This window comes from Vespa crabro, chromosome 5, assembly GCF_910589235.1.
Source record: "Vespa crabro chromosome 5, iyVesCrab1.2, whole genome shotgun sequence".
Classification (NCBI taxonomy): domain Eukaryota; kingdom Metazoa; phylum Arthropoda; class Insecta; order Hymenoptera; family Vespidae; genus Vespa; species Vespa crabro.
This window is the reverse complement of record NC_060959.1, coordinates 11204240-11220828: the sequence shown is the minus strand read 5'-3', so window position 1 is coordinate 11220828 and position 16589 is coordinate 11204240. Positions and strand designations below refer to the sequence as shown.

Sequence of the window (16589 nt, the reverse complement as noted above, 5' to 3'; positions counted from 1 at the left end):
TTTCAGGACGGTACCATTGGAAGACACGAACAAGCGAATGACGTACCGTGAGATGCAGATGGTTCTGCGCCAGGAGGGAGGCGAAGATGGCCTCGCAGTCGACTGTTGTCCCACGATAGAGGAAATGGTCGAGCCCGTTGGCGGCCGAAATCGGCAAGATATGTACGTCGAGCTCTATCGAGACGGCGAAAATGCCCAGAGGTTCTTCGAGTACTCCTGCAGGCCAGACGTCCTCGATAAGCCCTGCAGGTTCGTTGACCGGAAGCTTAGTAACCAGTCGAGATGCGTGCAGAAATTCTCATACACCTACGCTATCGTCGAGAATCCTGGAACGAAGGTACAGAAAACATGTGTGTCGACATTAACATTTCTTAACAAAGAAATCTCTATTTAATCGTATACTCATTGAATTATCTAATACGTATATACGTATGTAATTATATGCACATGTAAATTAAAACGTTAAAACATGTATTCATTTTTTTCAGGGAGGCTCCGAAGAACATAGGAGGCACCATCACAGGGAACACAGATTTCCAACGTTTCCTGGAAACACAGTGAGCGGGTCAACGTGGACGTTGGACTACATCAGGGTAAGAAGCGGCTGCAGCTGCGAGATCATGCCGAAGCCGAAAAAGAAGAAACCCATGGCGACAAAGGCGAGAAAAGTGAAGAGCAAATTGCGCCAACAAAGAGATCAAGACTCAGACTTTGAGACGTGAGACTCGTGTTTGGTCGAACTGCAATATGAAAGATAAAATGTTACCAGTGGTCGGTTCGCTGATCGCAGACAAAAAAAAGACGTTTTAACACGAGTAACGCCATATTTTCGATGTTATTCCGTTTATATATATATATATATGTACACACATACACACACACAAACACACACACACACATATATATATATATATATATATATATATAAAACATCGTACATCGTTTAATAATTTCGTATTCGCTTAACCATTGCATATTTATTGATACTAATTTACATTGAAATATTGAAAAGGAAGTCGATTCGTATCTTTGTACTACCATAAACGAATGATGAATTAAACGTAATAATGTCGAATGTGTTACAATCGAAATACGTTTCCTAACTCGAAATACATCGTCTACTTAATTTAATATCTTAATCGTAAGAACGATTATTCTATTTCTTATTGTTCTCTTTTTATTTTTCTTTCTTTCTTTTTCTTTTTCTTTTTTTTTTTTTACTTACTCGACAAATTTATATTATGTATTTTCTATGTGCATATTATAAAATTGTATCTATTTTTAATTAAGGAACTATCTATAAGAAAAAAAAATACGATTAGTTATAACGTTTAAGGTATTTGTGTTTCATAGATCTGGGCCGCTTCCTGTTTTAATTCTTTTGTTTTGTTTCTTCCTTTTTTTTTATTTTTATTTTTATTTTTTGTTTTTTTTTTTTTTTTTTCGTTCAATAGGAAGACTTTTTTTCTCTTTCAAGAAGAGCCGAACGTAGTTTCTCTAGAACACACGCACTTATTTAATTCTTTACAATTATAATATTTAATTATGATTATTAGATGTTCTTTCATAAGGTGCTGTATAAAGAAATGAAATGGTATAGAAAGCGAGGTGTTGACTTTGCGATAGCCATGACAACTATTAATAAATCTGATTACTTTAAGGACATAAATCAAAAGTTACTTTCGTTAGATGTGAACTAAAGTATTGTTTCTTTTTTTTTTTTTTTTTTTTTTTTTTTTTTTTATTTGAGCATAAGTATATGTATTAGTCGATTTCTAAAGAAATGTATCGTATCGTTTAAGTGTATATGTATGATTGTATGTATATGTAATAATTCAGATCAATCTAATCTCAATATTTTATAATATTCGGTTTATAATAGGTTCATATTGTCATTTGAAAATTAAATTAAATGTTTTTACTATTCGAAAATGAACGTGTATGTGTATGTATATATATATATATATATGCATATGTACATGATAAACGATCGATACATTTCTATACCTATAGTATTTTTAATTAACGCAGATCCTTAAGTATTCGTACTGTTCTACATTATCGTAATTGTCGTATTAATAGATTTAATAAACTGGCTTCGGCTTAATTATATTCATGTATGATACATAAAACATAGGGCTGACAGAATATTTTCTGTATTGCCATGTAAACATTGTACATAAACGTCATTAAATACAGTTGTTATAAAACATGATTTTTCTAATGGATCTTTATGCATAAATATGTTTCGATCAATAACTCATATTTAACAATTATTGAAATTTTTCATTTCGTCTAAAAAAAAGTCAATTTTAAAAATCGTGTGCTAAATTTGAAAATCTTGTGCTAAAAATTAATTTATTTATGATCTAAAATAAATAAATAATAAATAAAAAAAAAAAAAAAAAAAAAAAAAAAATAAGAAACCATTCATGAGTAAATTTCCTTGAGAAATTTACTCGTGGTCTTCTATTAATTAATTACAATCAATCATTCATGCCGATTTGGATCTTTAGTTCTCGACATAATTGATTGATGAAATTATGGAAAATACGATTTGTTTGAAATTCGCGCGGAAAATTATATTGCGTCGTTACACATGGAATGCATCTAAAAACGAGAGCGAAGATCTTTAAGAGATACCTACCGATTAAATAGACGATTGAATTACGAATTTAAATACTTGCCATCGCGTTAAACTATAATAATACAATATATAAAATATAAATATGAATTAAACATTTTGATGTGAACAACTGAACAAATATTTCCTTATTTTTACCATAGATTACCATAGATACATTTGTTCAATGCTAATTAAAATGCTTGAATGAATTACCGTAATTTCTTCGTGTGACCATTGTGAAATCAATTTCCTTGAGTTTAAAATGGAACAGAAAATCTGAATATCGACTTACGTAGGAAACAAGCGAGGAATCGTTTTACTTCACAGGAACAAAATACTCGGCATTCAAGTGTTTCTTTGAAAATCAGTAGTGGGGATACGAGCTTCTTCTCTTTGCCGCAAAGCTCAAAGGGGGGCGCCACTATACAGAACTTTTTTTTTTTTTTCCCCAAAAAATGTTTACGCCAACAATGACTCCAAGTGTAATCTTTGGCGAATCTTAATGCGGAAAGTTTTATTTTAAAAATGACGATTTAAACGAGGACATTGTCTTTTCGAATTTTTGAATAAGTTTGATTTTCCGTAAAATAAAAAATTCACGTCAAAAAATGATATTTCTTCTGGAATAGTTTGTGCATAAAAATAAAAGCTTTTTGAAAAATTCGATAAACCCATATGCTCGCTTAAATCTTCGTCTTTAAAAAGAAATCTTGTTTATCGATATAGATCAAGAATTACGCCATTACTCATCGTTGGTGTAAATCAGAATGAACGATAAAAAGAAAAACCTTAAATTGATTTAAATCGATGCTTCCTCATTGCTAAAAATAAAATCGAATCTATTATTATCATTAATTATATTTATAGAAATAACTGTGTACCAATCGAAACTCGTAACATTCGTTGAAAGGAACGTGGTGTCGTTAGAATCGCTTTGTAAGGGCCCATTCACAACGTAAGAATAAGAATAAGAATTGTAAACGGACTTTAGAAAAACGTATCTAGGAATAAATGCATTTTTGATTATCTCTGTGAAAAAAAAAACAAAAAGTATCTTTGCATTCCATGGTGGATTTAATTTTATCTAGTATTAAAGATTTGGGGTGACATTGGTCGCGTGCACATGCATTTACCGCAACGTATGCATATTGCACGCTCTGGCAGGGCGTATACACGCAATGTCATACGATATACATGAAACTCATTCGTTTTCTTTAACGGCCGATTATCGTTATCGTTGAAAACACAATTTCGTAAGTTTAACGATCGTTCGAAGAGCCATAAGAAAGAGAAAGAGATAGAAAAAAAAGTGACCGTGCGTGTGTGAGAGAGAGAGAGAGAGAGAGAGAAAAGAACGCAAAAGAGAGAGACAGAGAGAGAGAGAGAGGGGGGGGGGGAGAGGGAGCGACGAGAAAAATGGAACACTGCTGAGAGGCACGGCGCCTTAGTATATATTTTGTTGATACACGATACGCGGGTGAATAAATGAAACGGGGCAATATATCGAGAAATATTACGTTTCCTGCGTGAAAATGTCCACGGAAACGTCATTGGGCGACGTGCCGAATGTCGTCTCGAGGATACACAATTTACGATTGGGCCACGAGGATGGCGAGGAAGCCCATAATGGAAATAACGCAGCGGTCGATGAATCCGCAAATTCGGCGCAAAACGGTCAACCGATTGGGACTCTCTCTCGTGCTCGGCGTGCACTTAACTTTGTCTGGGACGAAGAACAGCCTACCACTTCTTCTACCTCGCGAGGCATTGATATTTCATCGTCGAACGGTGATAAGTAAGTATATTTTTATTTTTATCCAAAGTTCTATAGATGTTAATGATTATCAAACATATCTGATCTGATTAGATATAATCAAAATATTGGCTTAGCATGTAACGTTTAAATATGTTTGTTTTGTTTTATCAGCAGGCCTCCAACTAATGCAGCTAATACGATCCACATCGATGGACATCCTCAAAATAATGTAGCATTGGAGAATAGCCATGGCTCGGCTGTGGCTACATACAATTGGCAGGGTACGAAAGCTACAATGCGCGAGAGGATAGTTTTCCTATTTAACAACGAGATACTGTCCGACGTTAGTTTCTTGGTAGGACGAGGGGCTCAACAACAGCGTATTCCGGCTCACAAACTAGTCCTGTCTTCTGGAAGTGCCGTATTTTATGCAATGTTTAACGGAACGCTTGCTACAGCTTCTTCGGAAATAGAAGTACCTGATGTAGAACCTGCTGCTTTTTTGGCAGTGCTTCTTTTTTTATATACTGATGAAATACAAATAGATCCTGAAACTGTGATGACAACGTTGTATACTGCTAAGAAGTATGCCGTTTCTGCTTTAGAAAAGCACTGTGTCGATTTTTTGAAGAATAATTTAACCAGTGACAATGCTTTTTTACTTTTAACGCAAGCTCGTTTGTTCGATGAACCTCAATTAGCAGCTGTCTGCTTGGATACTATCGATAGATTTACAACAGAGGCCCTAAATGCAGATGGATTTGTGGATATTGATATCGATACATTGATGGTTGTTCTTGAAAGAGATACGCTTAGAGTCAGGGAATCTAAAATATTTCAGGCTGTGTTAAGGTACATGTTAATATCCGATAATTTTCACATAACGTCCTGCGAGTAATAATATTATAACACTTATTATAGATGGTCGGAGGCAGAATGTGTAAGACAGCAGTTGCCAGTTGTTCCAGAGAATCAACGTTTGGTTCTAGGCAATGCTCTTTCTTTAGTTCGTTTTCCTCTTATGTCTAAAGAGGAATTTACTGCGGGCCCAGCACAATCTGGATTACTAAATCATTCTGAGGTTAGTATTATCGCTGTTTAATACTACACATTGATTGAGAATTCATTTTATTCAATGCATTTTTCTTCTAGGTTCTATCTTTGTTTTGTTATTTCATATTGAACCCAAAACCTACGGTAAGCTTTCAAACGATGCCACGTTGTTGTATGACTGGCAAAGAGCAAACTGTCTGTAGATTTCAGCATACCAAAAGTAAATGGGGTTACAATGGAACAAGTGATCGTATCAGGTATATATACTTTTATACATAATGAATGAACATTAAGTGTTTCATAAAAAAACAAAAAAAAAAAATCACAATAGATTTAGCGTGGATCGGCGAATATTCCTTATCGGTTATGGAGTTTATGGCAGCATGCACGGACCCGCGATATACGAGGTATTAGTGGAGCTAATACATACGGCATCAGGAAAAGTAATTGCTTCGAATTCAACGACATTCAGTTGTGATGGTTCAAAGTATACTTATCGTCTAATGTTTAAAGATTTAGCTGAAATTTTACCAAACACTATTTATACAGCATCCGCAACATTTAAGGTGGATATTATTATGATGATTATATTAATCTATAATTTTAATCTAATATTTACGATTCTTTTTTGTAAATCTACATTTTGAACTTTGTTGCAGGGTCCCTATTCTCATTATGGAACAAAAGGTGTAAAAACAGTATTGGTTGATTGCGATTCTGGAAATGGAAAAGTAAAATTTGATTTTAATATCGAAGCTGGTGATAATAATGGAACTTCCGTCGAGGAAGGACAAATTCCTGAGCTTATCTTTTACACTTAAGAAATCCCGTGGACACAAATATAACATTCCTCCTTTTACCTTATTCATCGCTCTGAATCGATTACATACAAATTGAATTGTATAAAGATATATATATATATGTATATGTATATGTATATGTATATGTATATGTATATGTATATATATTTCTTTTTTTTTCGATCGATTATATATATTTTACGGATGTCAAATAGAGTGATATAGTCAGCATGAATAGTCCACGAGCATGCCAAAGGATTAAGCAAGTTTAAATTTTGTTGTTAACATGGTGTCTTCGATTTATATTAAGGGATGCAGCTTTTGCTTAAGCTTTATTCTGTTTACAAATGGTGCTTAGATCCTTCTGTATCAAACTGAGCACTGGGAATGGAACTTGTGAGTCTTAGGAGGGCCTTATTAGAAAAAGAGACTGATCTGTGCCACTGATACATATTCAAATGCAAAGTAAATATTTTACCTTTTCATTATCCAATTAATCAAAATTAATTCTGCAATCAATATCAATTCTTACAACTGAAGACAATCTGTCTATTTTTCTATCCCTTTGATTAGTGTATACTTGAGACAAAAGAAGATAGTTAAAATAGTTGAAAAGAAAAAAAATAAACGGACAAAGAGAGAGTGAGACAAAGAGAGAGAGAGAGAGAGAGAGAGAGAAAAGTTTGGTTATTTAAACAAAATATCAATGCAAAATGATTCTTTCCAATAAATATATATCTTGATTGAAAATAATAAATAAAACAATACATATATGCAATGTATCTCAATGCAAAGCAAGAATAACAGAGCCTAATGCTTCTGAAATATTTTTTAGTAAAAATTAGTTTTAAGAAGAACCTCATATCGATTTTGGAAAGTATGCAGTATTCTTTGTATAGATGTATTTCACAATCTAATATCAAAAAAGATAATAAGAAAGACAGCAGGTATTAGAGAGAATAATAAAAAATTAGATCATTAAAAAACTACAGATATGTTTGAATATTTCTTGAGATCTAATACAAAGGTATGTTCATCAATTTCGAATGTTTTATCAGTCATTATGACAATTGTCTTGTCATTATGATGTTAAACATTATTAAATTTTTTAGTAAAAAATTGTTCTAAAATATCTCTACACATTCTTATAGAAAAAAATAACAAGGTTAAAACGATATAACTCTTTCTAATCATATTAATTAGCTGCCACTGGATTTGAAAGAAATATTACAGAATTTATGAACTTCTTCCATTATTAGATGAGTCAACATTATGGATTTTGAGCCTTGCTTAAATATCAATTGACAACACAACCAAGTCAACAATATATCTGCACAAGAAATATTAAAATCATCCTAGTAATATTATTTTTATTAGTATCGCAAATGTGTGAATAACAATTTGTAATTAAATTAAATTGTATTTATAGAACGGAAAATGCACATATAATGTTAAGTATTTGAAATAAAGTATTTGTTCAATGAATACAAGCTGCCTCTCATTGTATTATAATTTTTTCCTTAGCCATATTCTTTAGAATATGTATTTTTCTAATATAATTATAAAGAAAAAAAATTCTTCAATATAACGATTATATAATTGTAATTTATAATATTCCGATTGTTTGTAATAATTGGAAATCAGTGAGAACGATCAGTTCTTATTCTTACGAGGAAATTTCATTTCGTTATTACGAAGTTAATATTTTAGTAAAAATGTGTGTAATATCGTGAAAAGAAGTTAAACTTAAGATTAGAGAAATGATTTTTTAAATGTTCTATTTTTTTTTCTTTTTTTCTAAATTCGCAAAACGTAAATTGTAAAAAGATAAAAAGAAGAAAAAAAAGAAAAAGAAAAAGAAAAGAAAAGAAAACGATTGAAAAGACGTCATTCTGGTCATCCGATGCAATTCATACACGTAATGGTCAGTTCAATGGTTATTATCGAGTGGTTTCAATCGCATAAAAATAAATCAAAGATTAATTGATATATTGCCACGTGATATAATCGTCGATATAACATAAAGTCGGCTGCTTCTCCATTGTGGCTTCACTGACTCTAAGTTTTGTCCAGTCAGTGACGACAAATAGCATCGGACTTGTGATGTTAACGAACTGCGTTTTATAATTGTAAATAATTGTAAAAATTCTTATGGTGAACATACGATTAATATGTTATTGAAGAAAGTTTAAATATTTATGAAAAAAATTAATCATCATGGATTGAGATAAGTTTAAAAAATTACACGTCTTTGAATTTAACCTCTACCTTATGCGATTAGCAAATGATACCGAAGAGAAATTTATTCGATTGATTGTTATAATTGAAGATCGTAATTTTATAACGTAACATGAAGTTTATATGATATTTAAATAATATCGATAGTGTATATAAATGACAGTCTACATTTAATCTCCATGGCTAAAGAAAAGGTTAGAAATTCTGAATCAGGCAACAAGGTAGTTATACAATATATCTTTCTTTTTCTTTCCATTTAATTTCATATCATTAACACCAATATTTTTAATCAGATAACGTTCAAAAGCGGGGAGACATATACTTCAGAGTTTGAAATCAATGAGACACCTCCTAGTGCTAGAACATTACTCACTAAAGGTTACATACAAGATGAAATTAATTCTTTCTCTAGTAAGATTGAAAAGAATTAAATTTTAATATCAATATATATATATATATATATATATATATATATGTATGTATATATATATATATGTATATATATATATGTATGTATATATATATATAATGTATGAAATATTTTATATTTTGTATCTTCTGTTTAGGAGCTACGGTGTCTACTCGTGGACGTTTTATGACAGAACAAGAAAAGTTACGTTGTCCCAATGAACGGCCTTTATACTTATACATACAAGGACATTCAAAACATAATGTTGACTGTATGTAATGTTATTTTCTCTTATTTAATTTTATATAGAAACGTTTTTTTTAAATAGATCATTGATTTAACAGTGGCCATACAAAAAATTAATGAAATTATTAAGGCAGAACATCAAAGTTCATTAAATAGACCAAGTCGATTTACTAATGCACCTCCGCCTCTTATGAGTTTACATTCTGGAATTACATCAGTAGTAAGATATAATTTATGTTATTTATAATCTAATAGAAAATGATAGATTGAAAGATAATTATAAATTCTTTTTAAGATATTTTCTATTTGATGACAAGAAGTATATACTTTTTGACAGGAAAAGATATGCATCGGTATAGAAAATGCACCACAAGGTTTTGATTTGCGAGGAAGAATTATAGGCATTGGCGGAGCAAATTTATTATATATAAGAGGAGAGACTGGTGCAAATGTAACTTTAAGGGGAAGAAACTCGCAATTTATAGATCCTGTTTTAGGATCTGAATCTCCTGAGCCACTTCATTTACATATAGAGTAAGATGTTTGTCATTGCTTTATACATTTTATTATCAATATTGTTTCCATCAAATAAATTTCTGTTAACTTTTGATTTTATAGACATCCAAAACCAGAAGGATTACAAAATGCAAAACAGTTGGCAATTAATTTAATACAAACAATGCAGTCTGAGCTGCAAACTTATATACAACAACAGCCACCGCCGGTGCAATCTCAGCAGGTCATAGAACAACCACAAATACAGCCATGTACTGTTCACTTTTGTTTTTGCATTTATATCCATTGAAAAGAAATATCGATATTAAATTTACTATTAAAAATTTATTATTATTTTACAGCACAGTTTCAAACTATGAACATTGGTACTTTAGGGCAGCCTAATGTCGTTACAATACAACATCAAGGTACAATTTGTGATCATACATTTTATTTCGATTATATACACGAATATCGTCTTATCACTAACTAACTATATAAGACGACAAAATCTATATGGAATTATATTTTTGACAGATATAATACAACATCCTCAAAGTAACGTGGTAACACTACCAGCAACTATTTTAACAGCTACGGTAGCTGGTGCACCAGGTCCTGGAGTAACAGTTCCTCCTCCAGGAGTACATATACCACCTCATTCAGGACCATTAGTACCTCCTAACCAACCTCAGGTATTATTTTAGTCAGTTGGAAATCAATTGTTTTATCGGAAAATCTTATCTATAGAAAAAGAGCTGCGAAGGAGGTAACGGCAGAGGGGAGAGAGAGAGAGAGAGAGTCATTGCTTCATGTTCTGTCGATAACTTTGATGGCAAGTACCATCTATCGGAAAGAAACTCTTTTGTTGTTTCAAAAGGTAACCTGTGTTGCGTAAAATGTTATGTCTCGCTCAAAGAAGTTTCTCGATGAAAGATGTCGCTCGTTATTAACATTATTGACGGAGTATAAAATATTGTCCATTAATAGGGATGATGCATTGATTACATTCGTCATTTTTATTTTAAGGAAATACAAACTTTTATGCCACCACCACCTGTTGGACAAGTACAATTAATTGGGCCTCCATCAAGCGTAAGTCAAGTGCAATATCAGATTCATCCTGGACAACCGCTACAAATTCAAGGTATCCAACCAGGGTCACAAGCATCACCGCAGCCTGTTGCTCAAATGTATGTTATGAGTCAACCACCACCACAAAGTCCAGCTCAACAGAATTTCATTTCGACTGCCAGTGTGCCAGTTAGTGGGGCAGTGTCATATGTTTATACCCAACCCAGTGTACAAAGACCTGCAACACCTTCGCAAGGAATGATTGAGACTGTTAATGTTAACTTACAACAACCACCTCCAGCAACTCCTCTAAATATAACTCAACAACCGCCACCACCATTATTACATCTTCATTTTCCTCCACCTAACTTCCCTCCAAACCAACCACCACCTCCTGTGCCTCAAACTTATCAAATACAGTACCAGCAGGTACAGGCACCTGTCTCACAATCACAAGCGCAGTTCGTTCTACAGCCTGGAGAACATATTGTGCCACCACAAATACAACAGAATCATGAACAACCTCAAGCTGTAGCACAGCATATGATTCCACCTCAATTTGAGGGTCATCCTCCACAATTTCACTTACAAGTTCCACCACCGTCTACTCAAACTTTTTTGGTTCCTAATGCTCAATCTCCCCAACATCCTCAGCAACCCCCATTACCTCAAGGAGGTGAAATTCAGCATCAACAGGACGAGCAAGGTCCACTGCCGCAGCCGGTGCCTCCCCCGCAAATAGTACCCCCTCCGTCAGTGGCACAAATGCAAAATTCGATGAATGTTCTTACTAGCGTACCTCCACCAACGCAGGCACCTCCTCCTCCACAAAATGCTCCATGGCTTTATCAAGCGCAGCAACCACAGCAGATACCTCACTCTCAGGGCCAGCTGCAGGTAATTTCGTTCTTAGAAATAACGAAAAGAAAAATATATAAATGCAAATGGTAATAGAAATAAACAAATGATAATGAATGTTTTATAACGTTTCCTTCGACTATTAGGTACAAATGCCACCTGGAAATATGCCACTTCATAATGCACCCCCGCCACAAATACAAGCGCAAATACAATATCATACTCCCCATATGCAATATCAAAATGGGCATATACCGGCCCAAGTGCATTATACAGTGCAAACACCCCAACATCAACCGTTCGAACAAAAGCCAGATTCGCCTGAACAACAGAAACCTCATGGGGTGAAGAGAAGGTTTTCTGATATAGAAGGAAATCAGGTATATTTACGATTATTAATTATTCAAATGTCTCTATATGCATGATAAATAATATAATGCACAAATAAAATCAATGTTTACGAACAGGAACCACCACCGTATCAATGTGGCCCTTTACCTGCTCAGCGTCATGGCACAGGGTAAGCACATGCATACGTTATTTCAGTTTGTTTATCTTAACAAATTCATATCAGTCATTTACGATAACTTGTACGCCGATAGTAGGACAATCACTTAGGTATAAAAATCAAGTTATCTTTGTGTAAAGCTGATTTAGTATAAGCAAAGTGTTCTTTGAGAAGATTAGTAACAAGAGATCTATAGTTTAGTTCTTATCTTAGAAATTTTTACTTAAATAAATCTAATCTAATACTTTGCTTTCTTGCAAAGCATATCTTTTTCTTCCTATATTATTTATAATTTAAATATATATCGGCATTGGTAAAGCATTGTTTTGCTTATTTAAATTTATGTTACAATTAGTTAACAGTGCGAAGAGATATTGTACAAAATGTAGCAGGAAAGTAACAAAGGTAACATTTAAATTGAAACAATCGTATTATTGTTTGAACAAATTTTTTACAGAAACCTGCCTTTACCAAGACCGAGTAAACTTTGACGACTATATGGATTTCTTATGAAATTAAACAGATCTATGTAATAATTTTATTTATTGTCGATGAACTGACGATCGTGAAATTTCACATTTGTCGATTCACAATTTTTCTAATTATTCAGCATGTATTATCGATTATTTGTTAAGTATTGTGTTTTAGATATAATCATTATTTAATTACGACGAATTTTTCTATTACCTCAAGAAAAAAGAAACTCGATATATTCATATGTACGAAGAAATTTACAATGAATTCTTGCGATTTAAATTAAAATAATTACGGGCCATATGGCTGATTGTACATTATTGTCATACGTCAAAATTAATGTATGGATATATAGAGTTTTATTAATCCACATAATTATAATTCTATTACGAAAAATACATTTACATAGATTTGTTCATATCATGGGATAATTCAGTTATCTATAAGATTTGAAAAGGAAAATAATTAATAAACAAGCTTAATTGTCATTTAAATTAAGCAGTTTGCACAATGGAGGTTTTTATATTTAAAAAGAGATTTTTGCTTTCATTGTTAATTATAAGTTCCTTCATCATCAGTAGCAAGCCAAACGTATGCATCATAAAATTAAGTTTTATTTTGTAGAATTATCCTTTAAATAATCGACATACCGTTAATACGTAATGAAATAAATTTTGATACTATTAATTATCATCTGGTGAATTCAGGCTTGTTCTTAATATTTCAGAAATAGCCATGGGTGTGCATCAGGTGACTTTTACATTAATATATGAAATGCTTGCGTCCTGTTAACAACTTAAAAATTAATGAGTTCAACTGAATTGTTTAAGCAGAGAAGGTGAACGTCAACAGCAAGTCTTACATGGTCCATCGCCAGCAGGTGCCGGCCTACCCCATGGAGATCGAAACAAGCTGCTAATGCCACCTCCACATCCAGGTCTGTAACTAAGAGTATTTTATGCGAAAAAATGCTAGATATTTTTTTTAAATGGCATACCAACATAATATATTCATCACGGGGAAAGACTTTACACACGCAAATTGATTATTGTTTATGGTAGACAATTTTTATTTGCCATAAGCATAAAAAAACAAACAAACAAACAAACATGTAGTATTTCAATCAAGAATAATTTTCGACCATCGATGTAAAGTCGTTCCTTTATACATTTATTCTTAATGCGTGTTTATAATTATTGAAAATAAAGTATCTAGCATTTTTTCTCAATACTCTTAGACTGTAGTGTTATTTAATGTAAATATATTCTTATAAAAATGATATAAAAAATGTTATAGGTGTTTTTTAATTTCTATTTTTTGGTAAATCGCTTCTTTTAAATTTGCCTAAATACTTTACAGATGGGCACGAGATTGACAAAAGGATTTGTGACACTGCTACTTTAGCTGCTTCAACTTTGTTTCTTATTATTTGGATTTTATGAAACTTTGCACATACTGTATGGCTACAGTAGTTGACTCAGGCATTCTAATTTTACTGCTTTTTTTTTTTTTTTTAGTAATGTTTCTTATTAATTACTAATTCATATTCGTATGCAAACTTGAACATTATGTAATAAGCCAAGTTTTTATTTCAGAATGTCAAAGACACTAGAGAAATATGGATCTGGCCTTTTATTAAATATATGCCGAGAATCCCGAATATAACAAGCATTGAAATATTGTAATATTTTCAATATAAATTCTAGGATAACGTATCTTTCTACAGTCGATGGAAATTCTTCCGAAAAGGGAATAGCTATAATTAATTTCTTTAACAGATAATATGAATTAAATAAAATTTCCAGAAATATCCTACCAACGAGATTATGACGTTAGAGATAATTCGTTTCTAATTATTTCATGTTTATATTACAGTAAGAAATGCTGGTAAAGAAAATTAAACCGGATAAGAAGAAAGCAACGTTTTCGATGAATACTTTTGTTATTAAATAGTATACTATATAGGAAAAAGTATCATTAAAAATATTTACATTTTAGTACTATAAATATCGATCCAGACTATAATCAGGATTAATAATTATATTTTATTAGTGCAGCGTGTTTGGTACGAGCGATCATGCAAAAAAGAAGATGGAACCAATTCGAAAGACGAATGAAATTATAATTAATTTAACGATTATATCTTTAGCTTTAACAAAAGCCATGTGTTTTATTTATCGCTGGGATGCATTATCATCATATAGAAACGGACTTAACCGGCAAGAATATTTGTTTTTGCAAAATAATCTGCAGAACACAAAGTTACTTTAGCATACCTTCGTAATACTAATCGCAATATCATAATCTAAAAGCATTTTATGCGAAAGAAAATTTTTATAGTTTCATCGATGTCGTTATAGTTATATTAATTATTTGTATTATTCAGGTGAAAAGCGTAACGTCGATCCAAAGCACACGGGACTAAATCCAGGTACGTTCATGAAATTTTTATTCTATTTAATCCTTATATAGATATAGATAAGAAATATTCACTCTTCTATAATTAGGTAACGAACCGGTATTACTCGCTGAATCCGGAGGTATGAATCCTGCGAGTGGACCACCATTACCACCACCCCCACCTCCGCAAGCACCTTGGCAATCTCATCATATCAGAGCTCCTTGGGGTAGACCTCCACCAATGCCAAGAGAAGAACATCATGCGTTATGTCCTCCCAATTTGCCACCAACGAATATGCCACCACCACAAATAAGACCAAGAGGTATATCATAATTAATTATAAATTTATATTATCGTTAATTATATTGCTATTATGAAAATAGGTCCTTTAGAAGGTAATCGTTCTCCCATTCAAAACACGGTGATGGATCATCCGCTGAATATCGAGTACAATCAAATACCACCGCACGCTGCAAAACCACCACCTTACAATTCGCATCCATTGATGCAGTCTATTTGCAACCCACCACCACCACCACCTCCGCATCAACAACAGCGGCCACAGCATCCGGCGCAAACTATGCCGCCGCATTATCAAGTGCCAATCTCTCAAGCATATCAGCCACCGGCGCCGTGTCCACCATGGATGAACTAAAGTTATTTTATATGATTTTCGCGCTATATGCATGTATTAATAACGTTGATATATAAGATCCTTTATGAAGATCTCTAAAAAACGTCGAATTAACGAGAATCGTTGAATGACTTCAATTTGATATCGATTTGTTCCTTGATAGGTTATATATATATATATATATATACATATATATATACGGTTATTGAAGTATACTGTAAAAAAAGAAAGCAGTTAAGATATATTGTTCTGTAAAAATTTGTACATATTCCAGAACTTCTATCTAAGTTATGTAAGTTATAAGAAACGAATGATAAATTTATTATAAACTATAGCGTATAGAGAAAATGGTGATGTCGAACGTTCATTCGTATAGTTTCAAAGCTTTAGAAAGATTTAGTTTACAAAGATTTAGTTTGTAATTAATCCAATTAATCTTTCAATTATTACTTTTAATTATACATCTCTTTTTTTAACGACGATCCGCGGATATTATCAGCGGACTCAAAGTTAATCCATTTTCTTTTTCTTGCGCGAGAAAAATCGCGTTTTCTCATCAGTTTGTTGAATGACCCCACCCGTTACGGAGTATGTAATTTTTTATGAAGGCACAAATAAACAATTAACATTGAGAATTTGAGCGTTCATTAATATTAGAAATGAATTGGCGTAATCGTATTAAAAGTATCTCGTTAAAAAATTCTTTACCTTGTTGTTTGCAGTAACGTTACGGAGTTTGCTTTCGACGAAAGGTAAATTTAGGACGACCAAGAAAATTGTGAAACAGACGAATACGTTGTAACATAGACGGTGTTGTAACACCGTCAATGATCAGAAACCGTTCTCTGTATCGTTGTAAACTGTTTTCGAGCAAACATCGTTAAAGCCTCTGTGTTTTCGCTTCTAATTACTCGTTGCCCTGATTAGTGTTATGACCTGATATGTCCGGTGAAAGGAAAACGATGAACAAATTTGTTCGGCTTACGTCTATGGATTTACGCGAATTTTTAGTTCTCT

At 32.6% G+C, this 16589-nt stretch overlaps 4 protein-coding genes across 16 annotated transcripts in view; 3 read left to right on the top strand and 1 right to left on the bottom strand.

Annotated features, from left to right (window-relative positions):
• The window catches only part of LOC124424493 (DNA polymerase delta subunit 2-like), a 79690-nt gene extending 79548 nt beyond the window's left edge, over positions 1-142 (bottom strand). Inside the window, exon 1 of the mRNA XM_046963637.1 lies at positions 47-142. The gene's annotated coding sequence lies outside the window, so the exon portion shown is untranslated. The remainder of the gene's footprint in view (positions 1-46) is intronic.
• Positions 1-2212, top strand: part of LOC124424495 — a 64339-nt gene extending 62127 nt beyond the window's left edge. For both annotated transcript variants that reach the window (XM_046963642.1, XM_046963643.1), the window contains exons 4-5: positions 7-337; positions 489-2212. In XM_046963642.1, coding sequence (XP_046819598.1) covers positions 7-337; positions 489-722 — 565 coding nt within the window. In that variant the 3' untranslated portion in view covers positions 723-2212. The remainder of the gene's footprint in view (positions 1-6; positions 338-488) is intronic.
• A 1378-nt stretch (positions 2213-3590) lies between these two features.
• Positions 3591-7262, top strand: LOC124424267 (BTB/POZ domain-containing protein 1-like). Of its 2 annotated transcripts, none has more exons than XM_046963070.1 (6): positions 3591-4421; positions 4557-5234; positions 5304-5463; positions 5535-5692; positions 5767-6001; positions 6095-7262. In XM_046963070.1, exons 1-6 carry the CDS (start codon positions 4159-4161, stop codon positions 6254-6256), a joined length of 1656 nt encoding a protein of 551 aa, XP_046819026.1. In that variant the 5' UTR covers positions 3591-4158; the 3' UTR covers positions 6257-7262. The 2 variants fall into 2 exon arrangements, with proteins under 2 accessions (XP_046819026.1, XP_046819025.1); XM_046963069.1 differs by having other exon boundaries at positions 3594-4421; positions 4554-5234.
• An 870-nt stretch (positions 7263-8132) lies between these two features.
• LOC124424192 (extensin-like) lies at positions 8133-16207 on the top strand. Of its 11 annotated transcripts, none has more exons than XR_006942248.1 (15): positions 8135-8694; positions 8767-8884; positions 9040-9153; positions 9227-9348; positions 9466-9662; positions 9747-9895; positions 9986-10051; positions 10161-10318; positions 10653-11594; positions 11702-11935; positions 12023-12075; positions 13265-13287; positions 13371-13474; positions 14924-14968; positions 15045-15135. XR_006942248.1 is itself a non-coding variant. In XM_046962899.1 (15 exons), exons 1-15 carry the CDS (start codon positions 8653-8655, stop codon positions 15591-15593), a joined length of 2802 nt encoding a protein of 933 aa, XP_046818855.1. In that variant the 5' UTR covers positions 8135-8652; the 3' UTR covers positions 15594-16207. The 11 variants fall into 11 exon arrangements, 9 of the variants coding, with proteins under 9 accessions (XP_046818857.1, XP_046818859.1, XP_046818858.1 ...); XR_006942247.1 differs by having other exon boundaries at positions 13368-13474; XM_046962899.1 differs by lacking the exon at positions 13265-13287 and adding an exon at positions 15322-16207 and having other exon boundaries at positions 8767-8851; positions 13368-13474; positions 15045-15260.
• Positions 16208-16589: the final 382 nt, after the last annotated feature.